Source organism: Balaenoptera ricei, chromosome 2 (genome assembly GCF_028023285.1).
Source record: "Balaenoptera ricei isolate mBalRic1 chromosome 2, mBalRic1.hap2, whole genome shotgun sequence".
Classification (NCBI taxonomy): Eukaryota; Metazoa; Chordata; class Mammalia; order Artiodactyla; family Balaenopteridae; genus Balaenoptera; species Balaenoptera ricei.
The window spans coordinates 24310562-24335470 of NC_082640.1; the positions used below are offsets into that span (position 1 = coordinate 24310562).

Sequence of the window (24909 nt, forward strand, 5' to 3'; positions counted from 1 at the left end):
CCTTCTACATACTCGTGGCTCCTAAGTGTCTATCTCAATATCTCACCTCTGAGCACCAGATCTGTAGAGCCAACAGCCTGCTTAACGTGTTCACTTGGGTGTGTAATAGTCATCTCAGACTTCGGTGATGAACTAAGTGCCTGACACATAGTGGGTGCTTAATAAATACTTGTTAAATGAGGGAAGGAAGGAAGGAAGGGAGGGAGGGAGGGGTGAAAAAACTCTTGTATTAGAGCAGTGGTTCTCAACTGAGGGTAATTTTCTCCCCAGGGGATATGTGACAATGTCTGAAGACATTTTCGATTGTCATGACTGGGAGGGTGGGTGCCACTGGCATCTAGTGGATAGAGGCCAGGGATGCTGCTAAACATCTTACAACATATAGCGTGGTCCCCACAGCAAAGGATCAGCCAGCCTGAACTGTCAAAAACACCACTGTGGAGACCCGGGTACCGGGGTAGAAGCACAGTGGGCAGGGCCATGTCTTTTCCGTCTTTTGGATCCTAGAACAGTAGTGAACACTTGGGTGGTCAGAAATGGTTGCTGAATGAATGAATGGTTAGTTGGTGGTTCAAATTGGTTGAATGGATGGATTGATGAATAAAATAAGAAATTTCCTTGTTTGTTTAGAATTGCATCTATACCATTAACCCTGAATAAGCCTATGTTGAACTCTGAACTGGAAGACGTGAGACAGGATGGCCACCCTCAAGGAATTACAGCATAATTAGAAAATATATGCATACAGTGATGTCAAAGTTATTCATGAACAATGGCAAGGTATTAAAGGGTTATATGCAGAAGAACCAAAAGAATATGAAGCAGAAGAGTGAGCAGAGGTTACACTGAGATGAAAGTTTTCAAAAAGGTGAGCTTTGAATAAATCTCTGCTGTTCAGAAGCCACCCAGTCTGTGTGACTTCGTTAGCAGCCTGAGCTGAGACAAGCCCTGCGGGGAAGGGGCCTCGAACAATTGCATCATCAGGAGAGGATGAGAAAAGGTAGGGAGCCCCGGGTACCACTGCCCACCAGGGGTACTTACCTGTTTCATTTTTATTCCCCACATTGAGCCACTAACGTCGATGACAAAGAGGATGTTTTTTGGAATTGGGTCCATGTTCTCAGGAGCAAAGAAGTGGACAAAATATCCATTAAACACCTGGAAACCAGAACACATCTGTGAGCCAAACCATTACCAATGTTCGGAATGTAGGAAGACGAGGGTCTGGGGACTCAGAGAGGAGAGGGGTGGTCACAGGGAGCAGGAGAGAACAGAGGCTTGGTGTCCACCTGCTTCTCCTCTCTCCTTCCTGCTCCCACTCTGTCCTTCCCTGCGAAGGTCTGAGCCTTCTCAGCAGTTCACCTCCTAGGGTACTTCCCTCCACTCCTGCCACCCCACCCAGTCTTCATCGAGAGCCTCCGTCCCAGGCACCCTGCTAACCGAAGGTGGATCAGGAAGAGTCCCTGCTCTCCTGAGGCTCGCGGGCGATGAAGGACCCAGACAAATAAAGAGGCAATTTGCAGCACAGGGTGTTAAGTCCGTGATCAGGAAAAATAAAAGGCTCCGAGAACACCCCCAGTGGCGGTGCATCTAAGTCAGACAGGGGAGTCTTCCCCAGGAAAAGGGCAACTACGCTGGACTTCAACGTGGGTTCGTGAGTTTGCAGTTAGGCTGCCAGCGTCGGGGTTGGACTGAGCTGGGGGGTGGGGGCCAGGCCGGGGAAGAGACTTCCAGACAGGGCAGCCCTTGGCACACTTAGGGCTCTATAAGTGATTCAGCACGATGAATTCAAGGAGTTAGGGCAGAGAACCCACTGGGCAGACCATGAATGACCTTGATGTGCACCCCGGGGAGTCTGGGTTGTTCTAGAAGTTAATGGGAGGAGCTGGATTCCTGATCCCTGCCTCTGTCTTCCCTTGTAGGTGCTAAAGACTGGCTCACCTCATTCTCTTTCCACTGCCCTTTGGTTGCTTCCCCCAGGACATTACAGTGTCCAGCTGTCAGGTGTGTAGCTGTGGACACTTCCCGACCCGCCCCCCCCCCCCATCCCTGGAGAGAAGCACTTGGCTCAAGTGCTTCTCTCATCCCAAGAGAGAGGTTCTTGGCTACTAAGGCCTCATTACTTTAGCACAGGGAAATATGCACACACATCTAAGACGTGACAAAAGAGGAAAGGGAAATGCTCAAGAAATCTCACAAGGAACATAATCTCTGTGCTTTCTTTGATCATCTCATTGCAAAGGGCCTTGGAAGGTTATCGAAAATTCCCATTTTGTGATTTCCTATGGTTCTTCATTCGAGGCCTAGACGTACCTTCCTGGGACAAAGGCATGAGACCCAATGACCTTTATTCAGTTATCTTGACATAAAATGCTCAGCGACACTTAGAGAAATATGCTTTTAGTCCCTTGTCTGCAGCCTTGACACTCACCTGGGCAGCTGGGAACTAACCAGAGGCTGGCAAGGTTTATTCTGGGGTGGGGGGATGAGGGGGGATTATTCAACAAAAAACAGTTCTTAGGCTTTGGCAGGGCCATTCTCCCAGAGTCTGTTTTCACCCACCTGAAGCTCACCGACTTTCTCCTCTCTGTTCACATCGTACATCACCACGAGCTCACCATCGACCGCAGTCTCAGAGCAGTTGGAGCATTTTCTTTGCTGTGCTACCGTGGGCTTGAAGGTGATGTGTGCCTGGAAAGAACAGTAGTGTCACAGCCCGGTCTCGGCCCCCCTCCCTCTCCAGGTGAGGAGTTGACAGCTGCACCTTCTCGTGCACACAGGTGGAGGTCCAGGGCCATTCTGCATCCGGGCAGCATCGGTGGTCTTGTTGTTGATGGAAGGGATGGTGCCAAAGCATGGGAGGGGGCATCCAACAGCCTGCGGTGCTGTTGGCCTGATTTCAGTCCTTCATAAGAGATTCAAAGAATTCCTCCCTTTCCCCCCAAGGAAGAAACAGCTACCAGCTCTAGAAAGAGCTGGTGAAAGGTTCTTAGAGGACTTCGATCCCTCCAAAGGTGGTTACTATTGGCCATTAAGGCAGAGAGAATTAGGCTGAGTATTTCTTGCTGTGGTTAATGAAAACCCACTGTGTATTATGTGAAAACTGTCTTTTTTTGGCTGCGCCGCGCGGCATGCAGGATCTTAGTTCCCCAACCAGGGATCGAACCCTTGCCCCCTGCTGTGGAAGCACAGAGTCTTAACCACTGGACCAGTGGTTTTCAAGTCCCTGTGAAAACTGTCTTTTAGCTACTGGTCAAGTGAAATTACCCGGGGGAAGTGGGACAGGACCGCCAAAAGGGACAGACTCTGGTCAAAATGCAATGAAACAATCAGTAATATTATTCTGTATATCTGGTGGGAGACCCTAGACTTTGCTCAGGGATCACTGTTCCTTCATATAGTTCCCTCAGCTCAGCACCTGATGGCTTTTCTATCCCCCAGAGCAGAGGAGGAGAGCAGAACCCAGGAGCCAGTGGCCTCTTAGACTCTGTAACATCAATGCTTGTGGTACCTTCTGGTGTCCTTTAGATACGACGGGAACTCCATCAAAATGCCCATCAAATGTGTCCAGAACATGAAGAAATCTCATTCCCTGAGGTTCAATAATCCACACATCTACCTAGAGGTGGGAAAGAAATTACTCAAAGCATTAAAATATCTTTCAAGATTGAGCAAGAAGTACACTTACTAAGTCCTCTGCTGCTCTTCTCATCCTCAGGATTTCCCAAAGATGACCCAGCATGGCTCCACCATCACTTCTGCAAGCTCTTTAAATTCTGTGTGACACAATGCATCTCACCATGTAGGCTGAAGACCTTTTGGGCAACCTAGTATTCCCCTTCTATTGCTTCATTTCTCTGGGATTTAATTCCCTTCGTCTACTCTATTCCATTCCATTCTTATTTATTTTTAAAAAATATTTATTTATTTATTTGACTGTACCAGGTCTTAGTTGCGGCATGCGGGATCTTTTAGTTGTGGCATGTGGGATCTAGTTTCCTGACCAGGGATCGAACCCGGGCCCCCTGTATTGGGAGCGCAGAGTCTTAACCGTTGGACCACCAGGGGAATCCCCATTCCATTCTTATTTAGAAACAAGAATGGAATGAGAATTTTACCATGATCCATTCATTCATCCCCTTGAATCTTCTACATCAATGGGCAAATTACAACCTGTCTGCTTCACCTTCCTATGCGTCAAATGCAGAGCAGGTTGAACTGTGCACTTCCCTGGGTTTCTTCCAGTTCTGCTCTGCCTCTTACACAAGTGTTCACGTGATGTCAATAAGAATCGAGCCAAGAAAAGAGCAGCTCAGTTCTCAAGGCAAGAGGTGAAGATTACAGCAGAGGTGAGTTCAAATCGGTAGCCAATGCCCTGCCACAGGCATTGCTCTCGAGGTAAAGAGAGCTGGGGTGCAATGTGGGGAACGTGGAGCAGATGAAGACGACTAGCTCAACCTTCACTGACTCCTATTATTTGCCACCTACTTCCATAAGCTCATCTCACTTGTAACCAAGGAATCTAAGAACGTTGTAGTACCCTTTTCACAGGTGAGAAAATTGAGGCTCAGGATAACTTGTCCCATGTTGGAAGGTCAGTGTAGTGGGTTAAATGGAGCCCCCCCAAAGACATGTCTACATCAAATCCCTGGAAGCTGTGACTACTACCTGATTTGGAAAAAGGGTCTTTGCAGATGCAATAAAGGATCTTGAGATGAGATCATCCTGTACTACCCAATGGGCCCTAAAGCCAGCGACAAGTGTTCTTATAAGAGCAAGGCAGAGGGAGACTCGAGACACTCAGAAGACACTCAGAAGAGGTCACACCCTGGTGATGTGACCAGGGGGGTAGAGATTAGAGCGATGTGGCCACAAGTCAAGGAATGCCAGTAGCTTCCAGATACCAGGAGAAGCAAGGACAGACTCTCCCTGGCAGCCTTTAGGCGCGTAGCCCTGCCAACACGTTGATTTCAGACTCCCGTCCTCCAGAACTGTGTGAGAAGGCGTTTCTGTTGCTCTCAGCCACCCAGTGTGTGGTCATTTGTTACAGCAGGCCACAGGAAGCTGACACAGCTAATAAGGAGATGAGCTGGCACTGAAATCCGCAAGGGAGTGGCTTGGTTGACTCCAAACCCAGAATCCTTTCTGCACGCCACCCTGACCTGCAGTGTCGAGTGGCATGGAACACCACAAGGAGTGGGGACAGGCAGAAAGCACAGATGAGGGACAGAGCCGTAGGAGGATGGGCTCACCTCCAGGTGCTTGGCCAGTCGTCCCGGCTGCAGGTGGAGCCTGTGCTCGTAGGACCCCAGCTTCCTCCACTTCACTTCCTGGTAATGAAGTTCAAACTGCACCTTTGCTCCGGGGGCGATGTTCACTTCGGTTTTGAAGTTCTCCATATTGAGGGCTCTGCTCCTAAAGGTGCGAGGCCCCCACGTTGAGTCATCACAGGCAGAACCTACGCAGAGGGCAGCCGGGCTTCCCTGGGCTAACAACCTGCTCATTGTTCAGAAGAATGAACGGTACGTACAGTAGAGGTAACTGCAACTTCTAGATAAATTTCATTCCACCAGCCTGGAATTTTCTTCTCCTCTCCTACCTGATCTTTTTCTTCCAGAGCTTCTTACAGATTTGAGTGTCATCTGCAAAGAGCTACTAGTTATTGATCACCTACTATGTACCAGGAACTGGACACACATATCATTGCTATTATAGCAGCTCTGCAAGCTGGATCCCAATACCCTGTTATCAAATGATGACAGGTGAGGCTCACAAAGGGTAAGTAATCACTCTAGACCACACGGTGAGTCAGTTTTACGGTAGGAACTCAAACCCAAGTTTAGATGATTCCAAAGACAGCACGCCTTTCCTCTACTGCTTTTGAGACTCGTTCTAGAGATTCTTTATATTTTGAAAGTCTTCAGAAAGAAGACATCTATTATTTCATCAAACTGAATGTGTATTTCCAGCACTAATGCCTTATTTAGTCCCATACACACCAAGTCCAATGTGATCATTAATCTTGAGGTGTTTATGGTTTTAAAGAGAAAACAGCAGGACTGTCAAATGAGGGAGATTTGAGCATTAGGAGAAACAATGGGTGATTAAAAAAAAAAATTAAACGGCTAAATAAGCAAGGTGAGACCATGCATAATGGGATCGTTTGGGATCAGGGAAGTACCATGAAGAAGTGAGCTTGGGATACAGGGCAGCTGAAGAAAAAGACGAGCACGGCCGGGTACAGAGCTTAGGAGTAGAGCATGGGGTGAGAGGCCTGATGTATCTGGGTGGGGGGGGGGGCAGGCTACAATGTGAGCTCTGTGTTCTCTGCTGTATCCGCAGTACCTGGAGGAGTTTCTGCTGTAAAGAAATATTTGTGGAATGAAGAAATAATAAATGGATGGATGATGTGGTCAAAGTGATGGGTAAAGACGGCAAAATGATACTTAAAGCACTTATTAACCTGGATGCATGCTGGAGATGTTCCCCTGGCTTGGAATTTCTCCTGTCCTTTCTCCTGGCTGAATTCTATTAATCTCTTTGGGCTCAGCTCAAACATCGAGTCTTCTGTGATGATCTTCTGGACCCCCGGGCAGAACTGTTCACTTGGTACTTGGAACTCCCATAGGGTTTTGTACCATCTCTACATTAGCACATTATACCATTATATATTACCCCATTATATATTATATATATTACACGTACCTATATAATATATATACTGTAGTCACCTATATGGTATATATGTTATAGTCACCTATATATTATATATATTAGTCGCCTGTTATATATATTACAGTCATCTGTTACATATATTATAGTCACCTGTATGTTATATGTATTATAGTCACCTAAATATTATACATATTACAGTCACCTGTATGATATATATATTATAGTCACCTATATATGTTATGGTCACCTATATGTTACAGTCACCTATACACTGTCGGTTCCGTGGCCATCTCCTCCACTGGCCTGATGGTGTTTGTTGCAGCGTTGCTGTCACCTTTGACAGAGCTGGGTACAGTGTTAACATTCAGTGCATTATTTTGAGTGAATGAACACATGAATGAAATGAAAAGAACTTCAACTAAGGGGAAATTTGGGCGTATGGAGGAGGAGGAGGAGGAGATGAAGAAAAAAAGATGGCAGGATCTGAGAGCAGCTTAGATACACAGTGTGGGATCAGTGAACGTTCCTCTGACATTTCTGGTGGGAGAGGCTGCCTCTTTGAGGGTGGCGTGGCATTTCCAGTGTCTTATTTAAGACCATAAGGGGAAAAAAATAAACAGAATCTAAACTAAGTAACTGGTGCTGAAAAAGGTGCCACCCCATAAAAATAGGCCAAGAAAATCATTAAGACAAATTCCAAACCTTTCTTTCTGTGTATGTGGTCAGTGCTGTAACAAGATCACCAATACTTCCGCAGTTCCTCTCTGTACTCTGCTGAGAATCAGTGTTTAGTGACAGGACAGCCATCTACATGCAAGGCAAGCTATGTAAGGCTAACACGTGTGAGATCATCCAAAACTCATGTGTTGCAGGAGGCCTTAGGGAAACAGGAATGGCGATACCTAACTCTGCCCCCTGAGGATGAGGTTCTGTGCCTTCCTGGAGGCTGGTTTTGGGGTTGAGCGGGGGCAGCAGTGGATGAGGACCCCCCCCCCCCTTACCTCACCAATCCAGCCATTTTGCCTTTTGCTCTGGCCTGCGAGTAGAGGGCCCGGCCCACCGTTTTCTCCTTAACAGAACTAGTAAATGTCGTGCCATCCACAGTCCTAAAAAATGACAGAGGGCCTACAGTTGGTCCAAATAGTAGTCTTAGCACAACAAACAAACAACAAGCCAACAACCCAACCAGGTGGACTTAATGAATTATTTAATTATCATTTTGAACCTGCAGGAAACACGGAGACGTTTGCATATTTCACAGGAGTCCCTTTATCTGATGGTGTGATTAAGAGAGGTGAGGTGGGCTTCTGTCCTAAAAGCTTCCTCTCGCATATTGTAGTGTTTAAAATGTTTCTTCCTAGCGTTCATAGCAGCACTATTTACAATGGCCAAGACATGGAAGCAACCTAAGTGTCCATCGACAGAGGAATGGATCAACAAGATGCGGTACATATATACAATGGAATACTACTCAGCATAAAAAAGAATAAAATAATGCCATTTGCAGCAACATGGGTGGACCTAGAGATGATCATACTAAGTGAAGTAAGTTGAACAGAGAAAGACAAATATCATATGATATCGCTCATATGTGGAATCTAAAAAAAGTGATACAAATGAACTTATTTACAAAACAGAAAGAAACTTACCGACTTAAAGAACAAACTGATGGTTACCAAAGGGGAAACGTGGAAGCGGGAGAGGTACATTAGGAGACTGGGATTATCATATACACACTACTGCATATAAATAGATAACCAACAAGGACCTACTGTATAGCACAGGGAACTCTACTCAATATTCTGTAATAACCTAAATGGGAAAAGAATTTGAAAAAGAATAGATGCATGTATATGTGCAACTGAATCACTTAGCAGTACACCTGAAATTAACACAACATTGTAAATCAACTATACTCCAATATAAAAAAAATTTTTTAATGTTTCTTCATTTTCCAGTTTTACCCTTCAGATTAAGGGTTGTTCTCTTGTGCATCCCTTTGGAATGACAAATGTGCCGAGGATTGGTGACTGATAAGTCACTAGTTATCTGGCTGACTTTTGGTTTATAAGATCATTCTCCCGTGTGTTAAGGATCTGGGGTGGCCTGGGGGCATTCCACTCTCCTGTGAGGGTGGAAAAGAGCAAAGAAAGATAAAGAAAGGTGCTTGTCAATCTCTTCGCAAAGTTTGTGTTTATCTCTCCAATATCTCCCTCGGGGACCTCTGTGTGCTCATGTCACCTCTGTCTTTTAGCTGGCCATCACCTAATCCGTCCAAATAATGATTAGTTGGAGCAGTCGAATGGCAGAATTTTAGAAGCAAAATGGAACATCTGGCCTTCAAATGGGCAGTATCTCTCCCCAAGGAGGTATTTAGAAGTGCGTGGAGAAGTTTTTGGCTGTTCTGATGACTGAGAAGGGCTACTGGCATTATGGGACGACCCCAAGAGTGCTAGACATTCTGCAACGTGAGGTGGAGTTTCCTGTCCCAAATGCCAACAGCACGCCTGTCGAGCATGCTTGGTTCACCTCTGTAGGTGAGAGAAATCAGAGCCAAGGAGACAAGCGACTTGCTTGAGGTCACACACTTGCTCAGAGGTAGAGCTAGAACTGGACCCCGTGTGCCCAGGTCGGCACTATTTCCATCAAATCATGCTAAGGTTCGAAGACCAAAAAGTTTTTATGACAAAAGGAAATAATCTCTAATGGTGGAATATTCGGAACCTTGATAAATAGGCAGGAGAAGTTTTTTGACTGGAGATGGAGGTCTGTGCAGTTCATGTTAAATTGTGGTGATGTAAGGAGCTATCTTCTCTGATCTTATACATTCAGCCGGGAGTACAGAGAGATCAAAATAAACATATATTTCACAATTCTGTCTTTCATCACCTCAAATCTTCTAAGGAATGAGATGAGGACGAATTGAAAGAATGAAGGAAAATGGAAAGATGAGCTACCTGGAATATCTAGTCATATAGTTTAAAAATAAGAATTTATTAAACTAGTTTTAATATAATGTTTTAGACAGTGTCATATAATACCACTACATAAAAGCTTTTCCTTCTACATTTGCTTTTTAGAAAAGGCTGACTAAAAAAATTTTTTTCGGAAATAAATTTCTCAGACAATTCAAAGGATTCAAAATCCATGAATTCCAATTCCAAAAAGTCCAATTCCAAGTCACAAATTGCCTTTTTTTCCCCTAACCTTTGTTTTGTTTAGAAGCTTTGTTTTGTTTAGAAAATATAATTAAAATGGCTCTGCCATTTTTAGAAGCCAAAGTGCTTGGTATTTGAACCTTTTATTTTATTTATTCCTCTATTGGCAGAACAGGGAAAGTTTACCCTTGATGAATGAAGCCTCAGAGTGGGAACAAAATAACTGGCCTTCACTATTTGAAAGACATTGGGGTGGTTTAAAATTTTTTTATTATGGCAATCTTTAAGCACACAAAAAAATAGAATAATGTAAGACACCTCCATGAAACCATCACTGAGTTACACCATTATCAATACTCAGCCAACCTCCATTGTCTATACCCCCTCCTTCCACCTCATTTATTCTGAAGCCAGTCTCAGGTAGCTGACCATCTCATCATTGAACACTTCAGTATGCATTTTGTAGAGAATTTTTTAAGAATTCTTTTGTGAATAGAACTAGAGTCATTGAGTAGGAGATGGAACGGATTTCAATTAAGTGGCAGAAATAATTCTAAGCACTGCCAACCACTGAGTGAATTGCCTTGGAAAGTAGTGAGTTTATCATTAAGGAGATATTCAAGTCAAGCCTGGATAATTCACTTGTCAGCAGCTACACAGAGGAATTCAAGCACTGGACACGTGACTGGATTTAATCAGCGGTTCTCCACTTTTTTTTCCCCATAAAGAAACATGTGATAGATGATGCTGACCTGCCACCTCCTACACACTCATATATGGTTTCCTGTAACCCAGGGCAACTCCATATATTTTTCTCTCCCCAAGTAAGTGGGAGGTTGTTACCACAGAGATAGGCTTAAGGATGCTTTAATTTATTAGAAAAGAAAAGCAAATGCTTCATAAATTCTGTTACTCTGAACAGACGCAAAATACTGGGACCCACCCCAAGATGACTCTTGATGTCCAGTGGGTCCACAGCTCTGAAAGCGAGAACCACTGGAATAGGTGGCCATTAAGGTCCATCCTAACTGCGACGGGGTTCAATTCTGTGAGCAGAGCATATCCAGTTTCTGGTTCTGCACAGGAGTTACTCACATGGAGAAGTTGGAGATGAAGGCTCCTTTGGGAATCTGCACATCGAACACGACATTCTGAGGCTGTGGGGAGTGGTTCACCACTTTGGTCTGGATGACAGTGTTGGCCATTCGGGAAGTGATAGTAGACCGGACTTTATAGCTATAAAGAGTCACTTGATCAACATCTTCCTGTAATTGGTGAGAAAATACAACTGTACTCAGAGAAAAATGACACAGAACTTCACTACGTATTCAATGCTAACATTGGTCCATTTTATTACAAACAATTCTAAGGCATCGTTAAGCGTATAACTCAGGTATTACTAAGCATTCTCCTAACTTCTTGGAATACCCCTCAGGCAGAAGCCTGAGATATCTTTTCTTTTTTTTTTTTTGTCATTAGTAAACTTTAATGTGCCCTTTTCAGAACCAAACAAAGATTAAAAAAGCAAAGTCATAAATTAAATAAATATCAACAACAATAAAAATTTAAAAGTCAGAGGAAAAATGAAATTAAAATAAATAAAATTTAATAACAAAAGGCCTGAGATATCTTGAGATGCCTTTCAAGCGCTATGAGTCTATTAAAAATGATTTTAAAGGTTAGAATACGAGGAGAAAATGGTTGTGGGGAAGCAAGATTGGATTACGAAAGTGCAGGAAATAACTTTGAATGCAGGGCCAGAGGGAAGGAAGGATGCAGGACTGCAGCGTTGGAAGGGGACCTGGGCACTTCCAGGGGTACGGTGGGGTGGAAGACACATGTGGTCCCCAAAGCCCCACACTGCCACCTACCGTCTTCAACCTTATCTACTGTAATTTCACCTTCTCCCAGTCCTCTTGTCCTTTCCCAAATTAAAACAAAACATGAGAATGCTGATGGATGTGAGCAAAGAACAGAATATCTTGCAGACGGCGTTTTGATGCAGTCCAGTACTCTGGACCCCTAATCCCAATCCTTCTCTACTGATTTAAGGCAGTTCCAGTATCCGTGTGCTCAAAGACAAAGTACTGCAAACGCACATCTTTTAGGAGGTGACTCTAAACTGTCAGGATTATGGCAGTGATGTGACCCACTAGGTTTTGCTTTTTTCTCCGAAAAGTTTTGCTTATTTCAATACTAGGTGTCATATCCCTAAACTCTGTCATCCAAGATTAAACCTTTCAACACATTAACATCCAGCCCACATCAAGCTGAGATAAAACCCAGGTTACATTGTTTGTCCTTCTTCCCCCTTAAACCAGAGCTTCTCACAGTTGTTGTCAGTTCAGAGCAGGAAGCCCAGGGAACCCCTTCCTCTTGATGTTTTCTTGCCACAGGAAGCTCTACTCCGAACATCTCAGGGAATCGGGCCATTTCATGTTTGAGTGCTTTTTCCACACTCACGCTTTACCCTCCAAAGCTGTTAGGTGTCCTATTTTAAATCAAAACTGTTCTGTTGGAATAAATACACAGTTTTTATTCCAAAAACACCTACACTGTTGGCAAAACTTGCGAAAGTAAAGAGAAGGGACATTTTCAGCTCCTGGGGACAGCTCTCCCGGCTGCATACAAACTGCACCCTTTCATGCTGAATTTTAGACACACTTCCAAACAGAACTGGGCAAGGGGGTATTTCGAAAGTCAGGTAAACGTTCTCAGTGATGAAGACAAAGGAGGCACCCGTATTGATTTCTCGATAATAGGTAACAGAAAAGTCATTCAGACATCAATTTTTAACAAAATCAAAGTAAACTTACCATAATTTCTCCAGATTCTCCAGAAACACTCCTCTGTGAAAGGAAGTTGGATAATCATTCTTCAGAAGCGTGTTGCTTATTACCTTGAGGGCAAAAACTGTTTTCTCAAAATATACTTTCTCAAAAGATATTTTTTTCCTTCAGGGCTGAGCTATAACTCATTCACTGGAACCAAGACATAATTATCAAATATTCTTGAATGCTATTTTCCCACTGGTGTGTTTCTGTGAACAAATGTCTCAGTCACTTTTTGGTTGCATGCCCATCATCCTTTGATACAGTGCTAAAACCTATGTTTTCAAATGAAAATGTTCAACCAAACTTAAGCTGAGTAGCACAGATCACCTTTATCCTATTTGTCTGACTGATTGTTTTCTCAGCAGCAGAGTCTTTCCTCAAAGCCAGGCAGCGGGAAGGCGTGTCTGTCTCTTCCACTAGATGAAGCTACATGGGAGCAGAGACTTGGATGCATTTCCCTCCTTGGTGTAGCCCCTGAGTCAAGCACGGTGGAAAATTCTGTACTCTAACCGCTATGCTAGAGAATTACAGTAAGTCCCCTACATACGAACCTTCAAGTTGCGAACTTTTGAAGATGCGAACGTGCATTCCATCAACGTCAGGCATAAGTGAAATTGCAGCTTGCCCTACGTCTCCTACTTCTGACGATCCTTCAGCTCTACCATCTCCCACCTCCTCTCCCTCCTCCAGGCAGTAACTCTTCTTGCCTGTTCACTCGATGCCATCCCCTGTACGCCAGCTGTTGTACTGTACTACTGTACTTTTCAAGGTACTGTACTGTAAGATTAAAAATGTTTTCTTGGGACTTCCCTGGTGGCGCAGTGGTTAAGAACCCGCCTGCCAGTGCAGGGGACATGGGTTCAAGCCCTGGTCTGGGAGGATCCCACATGCCATGGAGCAACTAAGCCCATGTGCCACAACTACTGAGCCTGTGCGCTAGAGCCCACGAGCCACAACTACTGAGCCCATGTGCCACAACTACTGAAGCCCGCGCACCTAGAGCCTGTGCTCCACAAGAGAAGTCACGGCAATGAGAAGCCTGCGCACCGCAATGAAGACCCAACGCAGCCAAGAGTAATAATAAATAACTTAATTTAAAAAATTAAAATTAAAAAAATTATTTTAAAAGTTTTTTTTGTTTGTTTTTTATGCATTATTTGTGTGAGAAGTATTATAAACCTATTACAGTAGGTTTATAGCCGATTGTGTTAGTTGGGTACCTAGGCTAACTTTGTCACGCTTACGAACAAATTGGACTTGCTGAACGTGCTCTCAGAACGGAACTCATTCATATGTAGGGGACTTACTGTATCCACATGAATGATTGTCCTGTGGGCATGGAAAACTGACTGGCTTTAGAGTGATGGGTGAACCTTTAATGTCAGATGGATTTTAAAGTAATAATTAAGGTGTGGGACATTAGCTTAGCTTGCCTCATTTGGGGTGAGTTGAAATTTTAGGGGGTATTATGTGACATAGCGAGGCCAACGACTGCCTTCTTCTAGACTTTTTTTTAATTGAAGCATAGTTTATTTATTCATTTTTGGCTGCATTGGGTCTTCGCTGCTGCACGCAGTCTTCTCATTGTGGTGGCTTCTCTTGTTGTGGAGCACCGGCTCTAGGCGCGTGGGCTTCAGTAGTTGTGGCTTGCTGGTTTCAGTAGTTGTGGCTCACGGGCTCTAGAGCGCAGGCTCAGTAGCTGTGGCGCACGGGCTTAACTGCTCCGCAGTATGTGGGATCTTCTGGGACCAGGGCTCGAACCTGTGTCCCCTGCATTGGCAGGTGGATTCTTAACCACTGTGCCACCAGGGAAGCAGTGTTAGTTTAGTGTTAGTTTCAGGTGTACAGCAAAGTGATTTGGTTATACCTACATATATAACTATTCTTTTTCAGATACTTTTCCCTTATAGTTTATTACAAAATACCGAGTATAGTTCTCTGGGCTATACAGTAAGTCCTTGTTGGTTATCTATTTAATTTTATTTATTTTTTGGCCGTGCTGTGCAGCTTGCATGATCTTAGTTCCCCAACCAGGGATCGAACCTGTGCCTCCTGCAGTGGAAGCGTGCAGTCCTAACCACCGGACCACCAGGGATGTCCTGGTTATCTGTTTTATATATAGTAGTGTGTATCTGTTAATCAACTTCCTAATTTATCCCTCTCCCCCTTTCCCCTTTGGTAATCCTAAGTTTGTTTTCTATGTCTGTGGGTCTTTTGGACTTTTTGAATGCAATTCCCAACGATGAAGTTTTCCCTTTTAGATGAAGACCCTGACGTGAGGACTTGCCTACTGGGTTTTAATATTATCGGTCTACAAAAAGCCTGGACTTGCAGCAGGTCAAAAATTCGTACCCGCACAAAAGATGTCATAGGTCAGCTTAGAGTTGCTTCCACAAATACCTCCTTTTTTAGCACCTGGGCTCTACATGGGAGAAGCCAAACCCTTCTTGGCCCCCTGGAGAACTCACCCCATGAGTTAGAGCATTTTGTCTGTGCTGTTGCTGGCATCCGGGAGAAGACCGGTCAGGTCCCCTGTGCTCTCTGAGCAACTCCCCGAGACAGTAGTGACCCAGACTGGTAGGAGAGCACGTGCGGCCCCAATAGGAAGTGTCCTAAGAGGAAACTCTTCCATACAAGGCAGTAAAACTATCCCATAATCTTAAACTTTGAAGAAAACACATAGCCATGTATTCTCTAAGGGACCAAGGTGACCATTACAGTTTGAAGATGAACAGACAGCCATGTGGAGGTTTCCCTTTATTTCAGCTGGACAGTGTTTCCCCCGGGTGTAAAACCACCAGACTCTTTGCTGCTAAAAAAACATGCTCTTGAGAAAATGTAGCAAAAATCACCTCAATCCTTCTCTTATTTCTTCAGTCATGATCTCTTTCACTTATTTTCCCTTTTGCAACTGAGGTTTACTGTACCTGGTACCTCCGGTTCTCTGGCACAAATTGAAATTTGCCTGGGGCCAGTTCCACAAGGTCTCCATATTCTGCAAACTTAAAAAAGAATTTAGGATGTTTATTTCTATCAACAAAAAACAGGGAGCTGGTGACAGGCATAAGGTACTGTATTCAATATATTATTTTGTCTTGTTTTCTATATCTCTGGGCAATCTCATTTTTTCATACAATGATTTCTTTTTTTTTAATTGAAGTATAGTTGATTTACAATGTTTCAGGTGTACAGCAAAGTGATTCAGCTATATATATATACATATAATCTATTCTTTTCCACTATCTTTTCCCATACAGCTTATTACAGAGTATTGAGTAGAGTTCCCTGTGCTATATATACAGTAGGTCCTTGCCATTTATCTATTTTATATATAGTAGTGTGTATCTGCTAATCCCAAATCCCTAATTTATCCTTCCCCCCTTTTCCCTTTGGAACTATTAAGTTTGTTTTCTGTGTCTGTTACAATGATTTCTTTTTTTTTTTTTCTCTCTAGTGTGGAGAGCAGGGGCTACCCTTCATTGCAGTGTGCGGGCTTCTAATTGCGGTGGCTTCTCTTATTTTGGAGCACGGGCTCTAGGCATGCAGGCTTCAGTAGTTGCAGTACATGGGCTCACTAGTTGCAGCATGCGGGCCCTATAGCACTCGGGCTTCAGTAGTTGTGGCACACGGGCTCAGTAGTTGTGGCTCGCTGGCTCTAGAGCACAGGCTCAGTAGTTGTGGTGCACGGGTTTAGTTGCTCTGTGGCATGTGGGATCTTCCCGGACCAGGGCTTGAACCCATGTCCCCTGCATTGGCAGGCGGATTCTTAACCACTGTGCCACCAGGGGAAGTCCCTACAATGATTTCTTTAATATATTTGTTTGCTAGTTACGTCTCAGAGGTGAGTAAATGAGAGTTAGTATCTCCAAATTTGCTGGAGGCAGGAGTTCATTTCTGAGTTTGCCTGAAGATGATGGGATATCCCAGTAGGGGTTACAGTAGCCCAGTGATCAGGTAGGTGCCTGGCAGAAGTACTGGGTAGATCTTGGGGGCATCAGAGGTGTCTTACTAGGTAAATGTGGACCACTATCCATTGAGTTAGAAATGGCGATGTGAAAGGAATGCCAGTAAGTGACTGAAAAAGCACAAACACATTTGGATATCTTGCCTCCAACTCCTGGCTTCGTCAATGAGATTTCCAACATACTCTGGTAGTTTTTTAAGTGTTAGAAAATATGATAGTTTCTAGGCAGACAGGGTGATTTTTTTTTTCTTGCAAATATGCCATCGTGTTCTTTGGCATCTTTGTAGGTAATCCACTCTGTAAGTATCACAAGCCGCTGCGCCTTCTAGGATATTCCCAGAATACATGCTGCTTTTCTGACATCAAAATAGCTCTTGGGGCTTCCCTGGTGGCGCAGTGGTTAAGAATCCCCCTGCCAATGCAGGGGACACGGGTTTGAACCCTGGTCCAGGAAGACCCCACCCAACCCGCGGAGCAACAAAGCCCATGAACCCTGGTCCAGGAAGACCCCACCCAACCCGCGGAGCAACAAAGCCCATGAGCCACAAATACTGAGCCTGCACTCTAGAGCCCGTGAGCCACAACTACTGAAGCCCGCATGCCTAGAGCCCGTGCTCCGCAACAAGAGAAGCCACCGCAATGAGAAGCCCACGTACTGCAACGAAGAGTAGCTCCCGCTCCCCGCAACTAGAGAAAGCCCGCGTGCAGCAACAAAGACCCAACGCAGCCAAAAATAAATAAATAAATTTATAAAAAAAAAAAAAAAAGCTCTTATATGACTTTCAGTCCAAGACTTTCAATATGTTGGGGATGATCAAGGGTCTGAAGTGAAGACCTTGAGCTCCCCAGGAGTAATTCCTACACTCTGCCCGTCCATTTGCCCTATCTTCCCCTTTAACAGGAATATTAAGTGTCCTTAATTTGGAAATCATTTTCACTTAGGTATGACAAACAAAGTGCTTTGAAAATGACTTTTCTATATACTCTTAAGTAAAAGAGTGATAATGATATTTCATAATAATAGTTATGAGAGCTAATAATTATTAAGTTCTTCCTCAGGTTTGCACTGTGCTGGGTAGTTTACATATGTCACTTAATTCTTATAACAACCCTTTGGGTTAGATCAATTATTATCCCCAATTTTTTAGATAAGGAGGGGGCAGCTGTACTTCGTAAACGGTACACTATGGGGCCGGGCTGTGAACTTGGTTCTCATGCAAAACCTGTTAATGCTTTAAAGGGTAAATATATGTTCCAGAACTTATGGTTACCGGGGGGAAGGGAGGGGGAGAGGGATAGTTAGGGCGTTTGGAACTGACATGTACACACTGCTATATTTAAAACAGATAACCAACAGGGACCTACTGTATAGCACAGGGAACTCTGCTCAATATTATGTAACAACCTAAATGGGAAAAGAATTTGGAAAAGAATAGATACATGTATAATTGAATCACTTTGATGTATGCCTGAAACTATCACAACACTGGTAATCAACTATACGCCATATAAAATAAAAAGTTAAAAATCCTTGTCACAAGGGGAAAACACTGTAACTATGTATGTGAGAGATATTAAAGACATTGTAGAGATCATTTTCCAATATATACAAATATTGAATCAAAAAAAGGGTAAATACAGGTTCCAGTAATTATAATAGTGAACACGTCTACTCAGAATAATTTTATCATGAATTTCCATTCCACACAGAATACCGTCCTTGAATAGCAACAGGTATCAAGTTATTTACCAAGCTAACATATGGGGCCGACAGCAAGGAAGTCTTCTGGAAGCACTTACCTCTGAAAGTCCATTGGTGGGGATTTCGAAGCCCTGTGATTCAGAAAGGAGGAAGCAGACAAGAAAGCACATGAGCCCCTTCATTGTGCTAGGTTGCTCTGCCCAGCTCTCCAGCGCCGGGTCTGGAAGGAGCCCACTGTTCCCTGAGCCACGATCAGAGGGACAACAGAGCCGTACAGTTGGTTTTCAAAAAGAGAATTGAGAGAAAAGAGAAGAAGAGAGCTCTCAAACTTTGCTCCAAAACAGGACAAATATTTGTTCTGGAGTTCAAACTTAAGCTGGGGTGGGGGGGTGGATCACACACCCAGAGGTTATTCAAACAGCAGAGCTGGGGGCAGTCCCTGGGCTGTGAGAGCAAGGCAGGGTCGGACAGATATGCAGTGCTTTTTTTTTTTCCCTTTTGCTGATTTCTGTTCATCTTAAAATCAGAGAGACCTAAAGATCAGCATCATCTTCTCTGAAAGACCAAGTGAGGCACGTGACTGAGAAATCGAGTCAGAGAGGAAAAAGCTAAAGTGAAAAGCTTCTGGAAACAAAATCCTTTGGTTTAAGTGAAAGCAGGAGGGATTTAGGAAAAGTGGGAGAAGAAACCCCACGGTTTTCTGAGCAAAGCACTCACTGGCAGTGTTCCTCCCTCTCCCTTCGAAAACCGAGAACCTGTTTCACGAGAGAACTGGGCAAGCAGCAGTGTGGGAGGTTAGGCACCCCTTCAGCAAGGAAGTTTCAGGAACCTCTTTGATTAAGAGAACAGAGTCTGTTCCCGCTGCCCCTGGTCAGCCTCACTCAGGTCAGCGGAAAATCAGTTCTCCCCATCCCAGAACCAGAGACAGCCCCAGCCTGGAGTCCCTGCCCGCTCATGGTCATGAATCCTAATAACAATGTTAACTAGGATGTATTGAGCCCTTTGTGGTGTCATGCACTTTTACCTACATTAACTTTAACCCCGTTTTTTTTCCAACTATAAAAGAGCCATGTGAGATGTGTACTACATTTATCTTCATTCACAATGGAGGAAAGTAAGTTTAAGTAACAATCACTGATTCCACATTTCATAGTTAGCACGTGGAGACTTAATTCAAGGTCAGCCTGACCTCAAATCCTTTGTTGTTCATGACCACGTCCAGGAGAGGCAGCCTGGGGTCCATCTCTGGGATCAGTGTTCCAAGTGTGAATTTAGACTAACAATTACCTGTAGTTCCCAAGCTGGGTGGCCAGTGTACTTGATGAAACTTTTCCTTGACCCTCTACTCCAGACATCTGCTTGAACAGGGCCATGCTGTGGACCCCAATTTGGCCAGCTCCCATGTCTTTTCTGGCAGTTTCCTTTGCCAGGATGGAACTACGGCTTCCTGCCCAAGGTTCACTGATCCATCACCTGGTCCGGGTCTTGCTGCTGAAAAAACCTCTACTTTCTCAAAGTTCACTCCCACAGGGGAACTTGCACCCACATGCAAACAGGAAGTCTGCGATGGCCTTTGAAACCTGGTGATGTAGGGCTGTTTCCACCAGATCCGTGCCGACCAGACTCAGCTAGTTTCTGTGGACCTCAGACACTCATCTTGAGGATTACAGTGAACCCAGGACAAATAGGTCACTTCTCTGAGATTGCCCTCTGATTTTGGTCAAAGGGATACGGTTTAAAGTTTATTTCAAAAACAATGCAAGTGAAAAGAGGAAATCAAAAACCATGCCAAAAAAGATAAACTGACATATTAAAATATGCAAAATGATCTTTAAAAAACTACAAATTTATTTGTTAAATCCAGGCACATGCCCCAAATAACTGGAAGTGCTGGTTCAAATGTAATATAAAATGCAAATAGATTAAATTTATCTGTAAGATTATGAAGGGTTACTGATGATTTTTTTAAAAATGTTCAACTGTATGCTGTTTCTAACAATTACACTTTATCTCCAAGAGACAAAAACAGACTGAAAGTTGAGATAGCATTAAAATCTGTCTTATTTATTTCAAATACTTGAAAAAGGGGGTTACAAAGTTGGTATCGGGTTAAAATAGATGTCATAGCAAATAATAGTAAAAAGAAAGTCAGAAGAGAGAATTAAATCTAAGATTATTAATTGTATGCACATTGCTGTGAAGTACCTCTCTAGAAATTGTTCATCTTGCAAAACTAAAACCCTTTCCCCATTAAACAATAATTCCACGTTCTGCCTTCCCCCAGCTCCTGGCAACCAGCATTCTATTTTCTTTTTCTATGAGTATGATTACTTTACATACATCATATAAGTGGAATCACCCAGTATTTGTCCTTTTGTGACTGGCTTATTTCACTTAGCATAACGTCCTCATGGTCGATCCATGTTAACGCCTGTCAGGACTTCCTTCTTTATTTAAGGCTAAATATAATAGTCTATCATATGTATATATCACATTTTCTTTATCCATTCATCCTGCTATGGACATTTAGGCTGCGTCTGTTAAACAAGTGTATTTTTAAACTTTTCTCTGAAATACTTCATAACTAAACATTTTAAAAACAATTTAAAGAGCAAAAAAAAAAATCAGTTTCAAATCAGTTAAAAATATTTTCAGCAAGCAATAGAGGTAAACTTGGTGGAATAAAGAAAATCCCTTGTTTTACGTGCCACCTAATTTTGTTTAAATAGAATAGAGATCTAAGCTAAACAAATAAATCTATTAGCTGAAGGTAGAGCGGCGTTTGCTACGAATGAAGATGACGTGGGTTCGGATCGTGTACGTTGATTTGGTTTTGTTAAGTGTGTACTGCATGATTTGGGTAGTGAATTTACACGCCCCTTCCCCACCCGCCCCAAATGCTTGGTCTCAGCTAAGAGTGAACGTGGTAAGCATTTCTGGGGACATACCAACCAATATGGATGGTACTTTCTCTCCATTCCCACTGTCACTACTCTCATGAATTTTTCTGGAACGATAGCGATGTTTTCCAGAGACGTCTTGGCTGCTGTTTCTGAATCCATCACACCACGGCTGAAGCAGCATCCAAGTGCAGCTGTGAAGCGCTAACTCCCTGCTCCAAAGTTTTCACTCTCTTTCTATACAGGATCCGGCCAAGACTGATTTTCATGGTGGTCAGTGCTCTACCTTTTCAGCCTGAGCTCCAGCCTTCACACCACAAAGCCAGATTACTGGCTCACCTCCAAACCTTTCAACCAAGTGCTTTCCCTGACACAGTTCCCCTTGTCTGGAATTCCAACCTTTTCCTCCAATGTCTCTCTATTAAAACCACATCCCTCTTTCCAAGCCCGTCTTAGTTGCGACTTCCGTCACCAACATTTTGCAGATTCCTCTGGCTGACACTCATCATTCATGTCATTTGGGGGCATAATTGCAACACACACCTCCATGCCTTGCTACATTTTCTCAAGTGTAGAGACCACACACTCCTTCATTCAACGCTCTTTATAGAGGAAGACAAATACCATATGATATCACTTATATGTGGAATCTAAAATATGACACAAATGAACTTATCTACAAAACAGAAACAGACTGAGGACATACTTGTGGTTGCCAAGGGGGAGGGGGGTGGGAGAGAGAAGGATTGAGAGTTTGGGATTAGCAGATGCAAACTATTATACATAGAATGGATAAACAACAAGGTCCTACTGTATAGCACAGGGAACTATATTCAATATCCTATGATAAACCATAATGGAAAAGAATATTTTAAAAAAGAATGCATATATGTATAACTGAATCACTTTGCTGTACATCAGAAACTAACACAACATTGTAAATCAATTGTATTTCAATAAAATAAACTAAAAAACCCACTCTTTATAGACAGCCTACTATGTGCCCAGCACTGTGGACAGTACTCACCACAGTGCCTTTGAACATAACTGGCCCTTAAGTATCAACACTGACTTAAATCACTGTTGGAAGGTGACCTGGGCCCAAGAGTAATAATTCTTTCCTTTCATACATTGTGCTTGTCAAAATATGTTCACATCGAGCTATTTAGCTCCCAATAATGGAACATAATATTCAATACCATCTTCAAAATCTAGAGTCTACCTCTTACTAGATTAGTGACTGTAGCAGGTTACTTTATCTCTCTGTAAATCAGTTTCTTCACTTGTAAGATGGGACTATACCATCCACGTCATAGGGCGGCTGTGAGGAAGAGTAAGTGAAGAACGAGATAGGTGCCTGGCGCAAATCTAGTGGCTGTTCTGTGTTTGTATCATTACTGTCACTGTTCTAAACAGCAAAAGAAAACCAGCTCAAGGGCATATAACTGAGAGTTGTCTCTATTTTTCTGCCTAAGTTTTCCCTTCAGCCTTTGAAATCGCACAGCGTTATACCTTCTGGAAAAATGTATCTTCTGGATACCGGAAGTGGGAAAACCACCCCTCCCCTCCCTTGTGTAGGACGGGCTGGGGGAGTTCCCAGCCCAGTGGGTGCCTCAGCCTAGCCCTCACGGAAAAACCCTGTCACAGCTTTACATTCTCTGCTGAGATAAAGACAATTAAGACCTTATGGGTTGAGTACCAAACAGAATCTCCAAAATTTGAACAAAACCATTCACAACTTTTTTTTTTCTCAACTAAGAGGTCCAAGATAATCTCTCGGTGGATATCTTTAACAGTTATTAATGTTGAAATAAATTCCATAGTATACTGTGGATACTGAAGTTGAGAAAGTAAAATTAACATGGTCTAAAAGAAAGTTACTTAGCACATTTTGCTGTTTTCTGAGATTTCTAGCATGTTGGTGGTGGTTGGCTGTGGGCAAGGATAATGTGGAACATTTTTGTTGGTCTAATAAAAAAAAAAGACCTTATGGCATATTTTGCAAATATAAGGATGATTTCCAATATTCTGGCCCCTTCCATTGGTCATTTCATCTCTGATGACTATTATCTGATATTTGGAATGACCTCAGGACAAGCCAAGCTAAGGGCAGCCTGGGTCACGCTTCTCTTTTTATGCTGATAGCCTATCTCCAAATTCCAAGGTCTTGGGAAAAAACCCACCACGTTTGATCTCTCCTGCTGTCCAGAAGCGCCAGGCTCCCTATCAGGGCAGGTGTGTATTCAGGTCACGGGGTCCTGCACCTGGGGCCCTTCCACCAGCCTTGGCCCTGGGCGGCTGTCACTGGTGAATGGAAAGTATCAGTTGGTACTTACATTCTCCCGATTTATAGCATGGAAATCGCTACCACAAATGCTGCCAGAATATTCACTTTCACAGATGTGAGAATCAGTAGGAATCTAAGAGAAAAAAATTTCAGTACACTTCATAATGTTTAAATAAAAGAACAACTCATTTCGTGCCCAATGAGAATTCTCGGGAATATCAATACACTTGGGATTTGTGGCTCTGGGTGTAAGGCATTGTGGCTTAGATAACGGTGCGGCGGTAACTATCGCACATTTACAAAATCCAGTTCTAGTTCTATCATTGTGAAAGAGTCTATTTTTAAAAGTCCAAAGTCAAAGGTGAGCTAACGTACAAATAGCTGTATCTGACCCTTACCTGCTTGTTTCGCGAGTTCAGATGGGGCGTGATATGGAGCAGGTCTGTTTTCTACACGTATTTGAACTCTCATACCTTCCTTCGAGTAGTCAGGTTAAGATGTTCTGTCTTAGGTTCTTCAAAGATTATTTGTTTTAATTTCTCAAGATGATGTTCCATCATTCTGTCACATCTTTTTTCCTCTCTCTTAGGTGTAGGTGTGGGCTGCTGTAATTTGGGACCAGAACACAAAGAGATTTCAGAAGAAAAATGTTAGACATTGGGTAGAGGTTTCATGAGCCAAAAACACAAAGTTAGAGTGTGGGGGGCTGATCTCCTTGTTCATTCTTTTTAAAAAATTGTTTATTTTATATTGGAGGATAGTTGATTTACAATGTTGTGTTAGCTTCAGGTGTACAGCAAAGTGATTCAGTCATATATATATATACATATATATGTATATATACAGATTCAGATGCTCTTCCCATATAGGTTATTACAGAGTATTGAGTAGAGTTCTCAGTGCTATACAGTAGGTCTTTGTCGATTATCTATTTTCTATATAGTAGTGTGTATATGTTAATCCCAAACTCCTAATTTATCTCTACCCCCCACCCTTCCCCTTTGGTAACCATAAGTTTGTTTTCTAAGTCTGTGAGTCTGTTTCCATTTTGTAAATAAGTTCGCTTATGTCATTTTTTTTTTAGATTCCATATATAAGTGATATCATATGATGTTTGTCTTTGTCTGACTTACTTCACTTCATATGATCATCTCTAGGTCCATCATGTTTGCTGCAAATGGCATTATTTCATTTTCTCTCTTTTTTAAAAAAATTTTTGGCTGCGTTGGGTCTTTGTTGCTGTGCGCGGGCTTTCTCTAGTTGGCGGTGAGCGAGGGCTACTCTCTGTTGCGGTGCACGGGCTTCTCATTGCGGTGGCTTCTCTTGTTGCAGAGCACGGGCTTTAGGCACGTGGGGTTCAGTAGTTGTGGCACGTGGGCTCAGTAGTTG

General features: G+C 43.2%; 1 protein-coding gene across 1 annotated transcript in view; it reads right to left on the reverse strand.

The window, feature by feature from the left end:
- The window catches only part of ITIH2 (inter-alpha-trypsin inhibitor heavy chain 2), a 37813-nt gene extending 19298 nt beyond the window's left edge, over nucleotides 1-18515 (reverse strand). The window contains exons 1-9 of the mRNA XM_059915326.1: nucleotides 18432-18515; nucleotides 15595-15669; nucleotides 12650-12682; nucleotides 10929-11098; nucleotides 7677-7781; nucleotides 5253-5415; nucleotides 3512-3619; nucleotides 2563-2691; nucleotides 1042-1158 (exon numbers count right to left, since the gene is read on the reverse strand). Of these exons, the coding sequence (XP_059771309.1) occupies nucleotides 1042-1158; nucleotides 2563-2691; nucleotides 3512-3619; nucleotides 5253-5415; nucleotides 7677-7781; nucleotides 10929-11098; nucleotides 12650-12682; nucleotides 15595-15669; nucleotides 18432-18515 (984 nt within the window). The remainder of the gene's footprint in view (nucleotides 1-1041; nucleotides 1159-2562; nucleotides 2692-3511; nucleotides 3620-5252; nucleotides 5416-7676; nucleotides 7782-10928; nucleotides 11099-12649; nucleotides 12683-15594; nucleotides 15670-18431) is intronic.
- Nucleotides 18516-24909: the final 6394 nt, after the last annotated feature.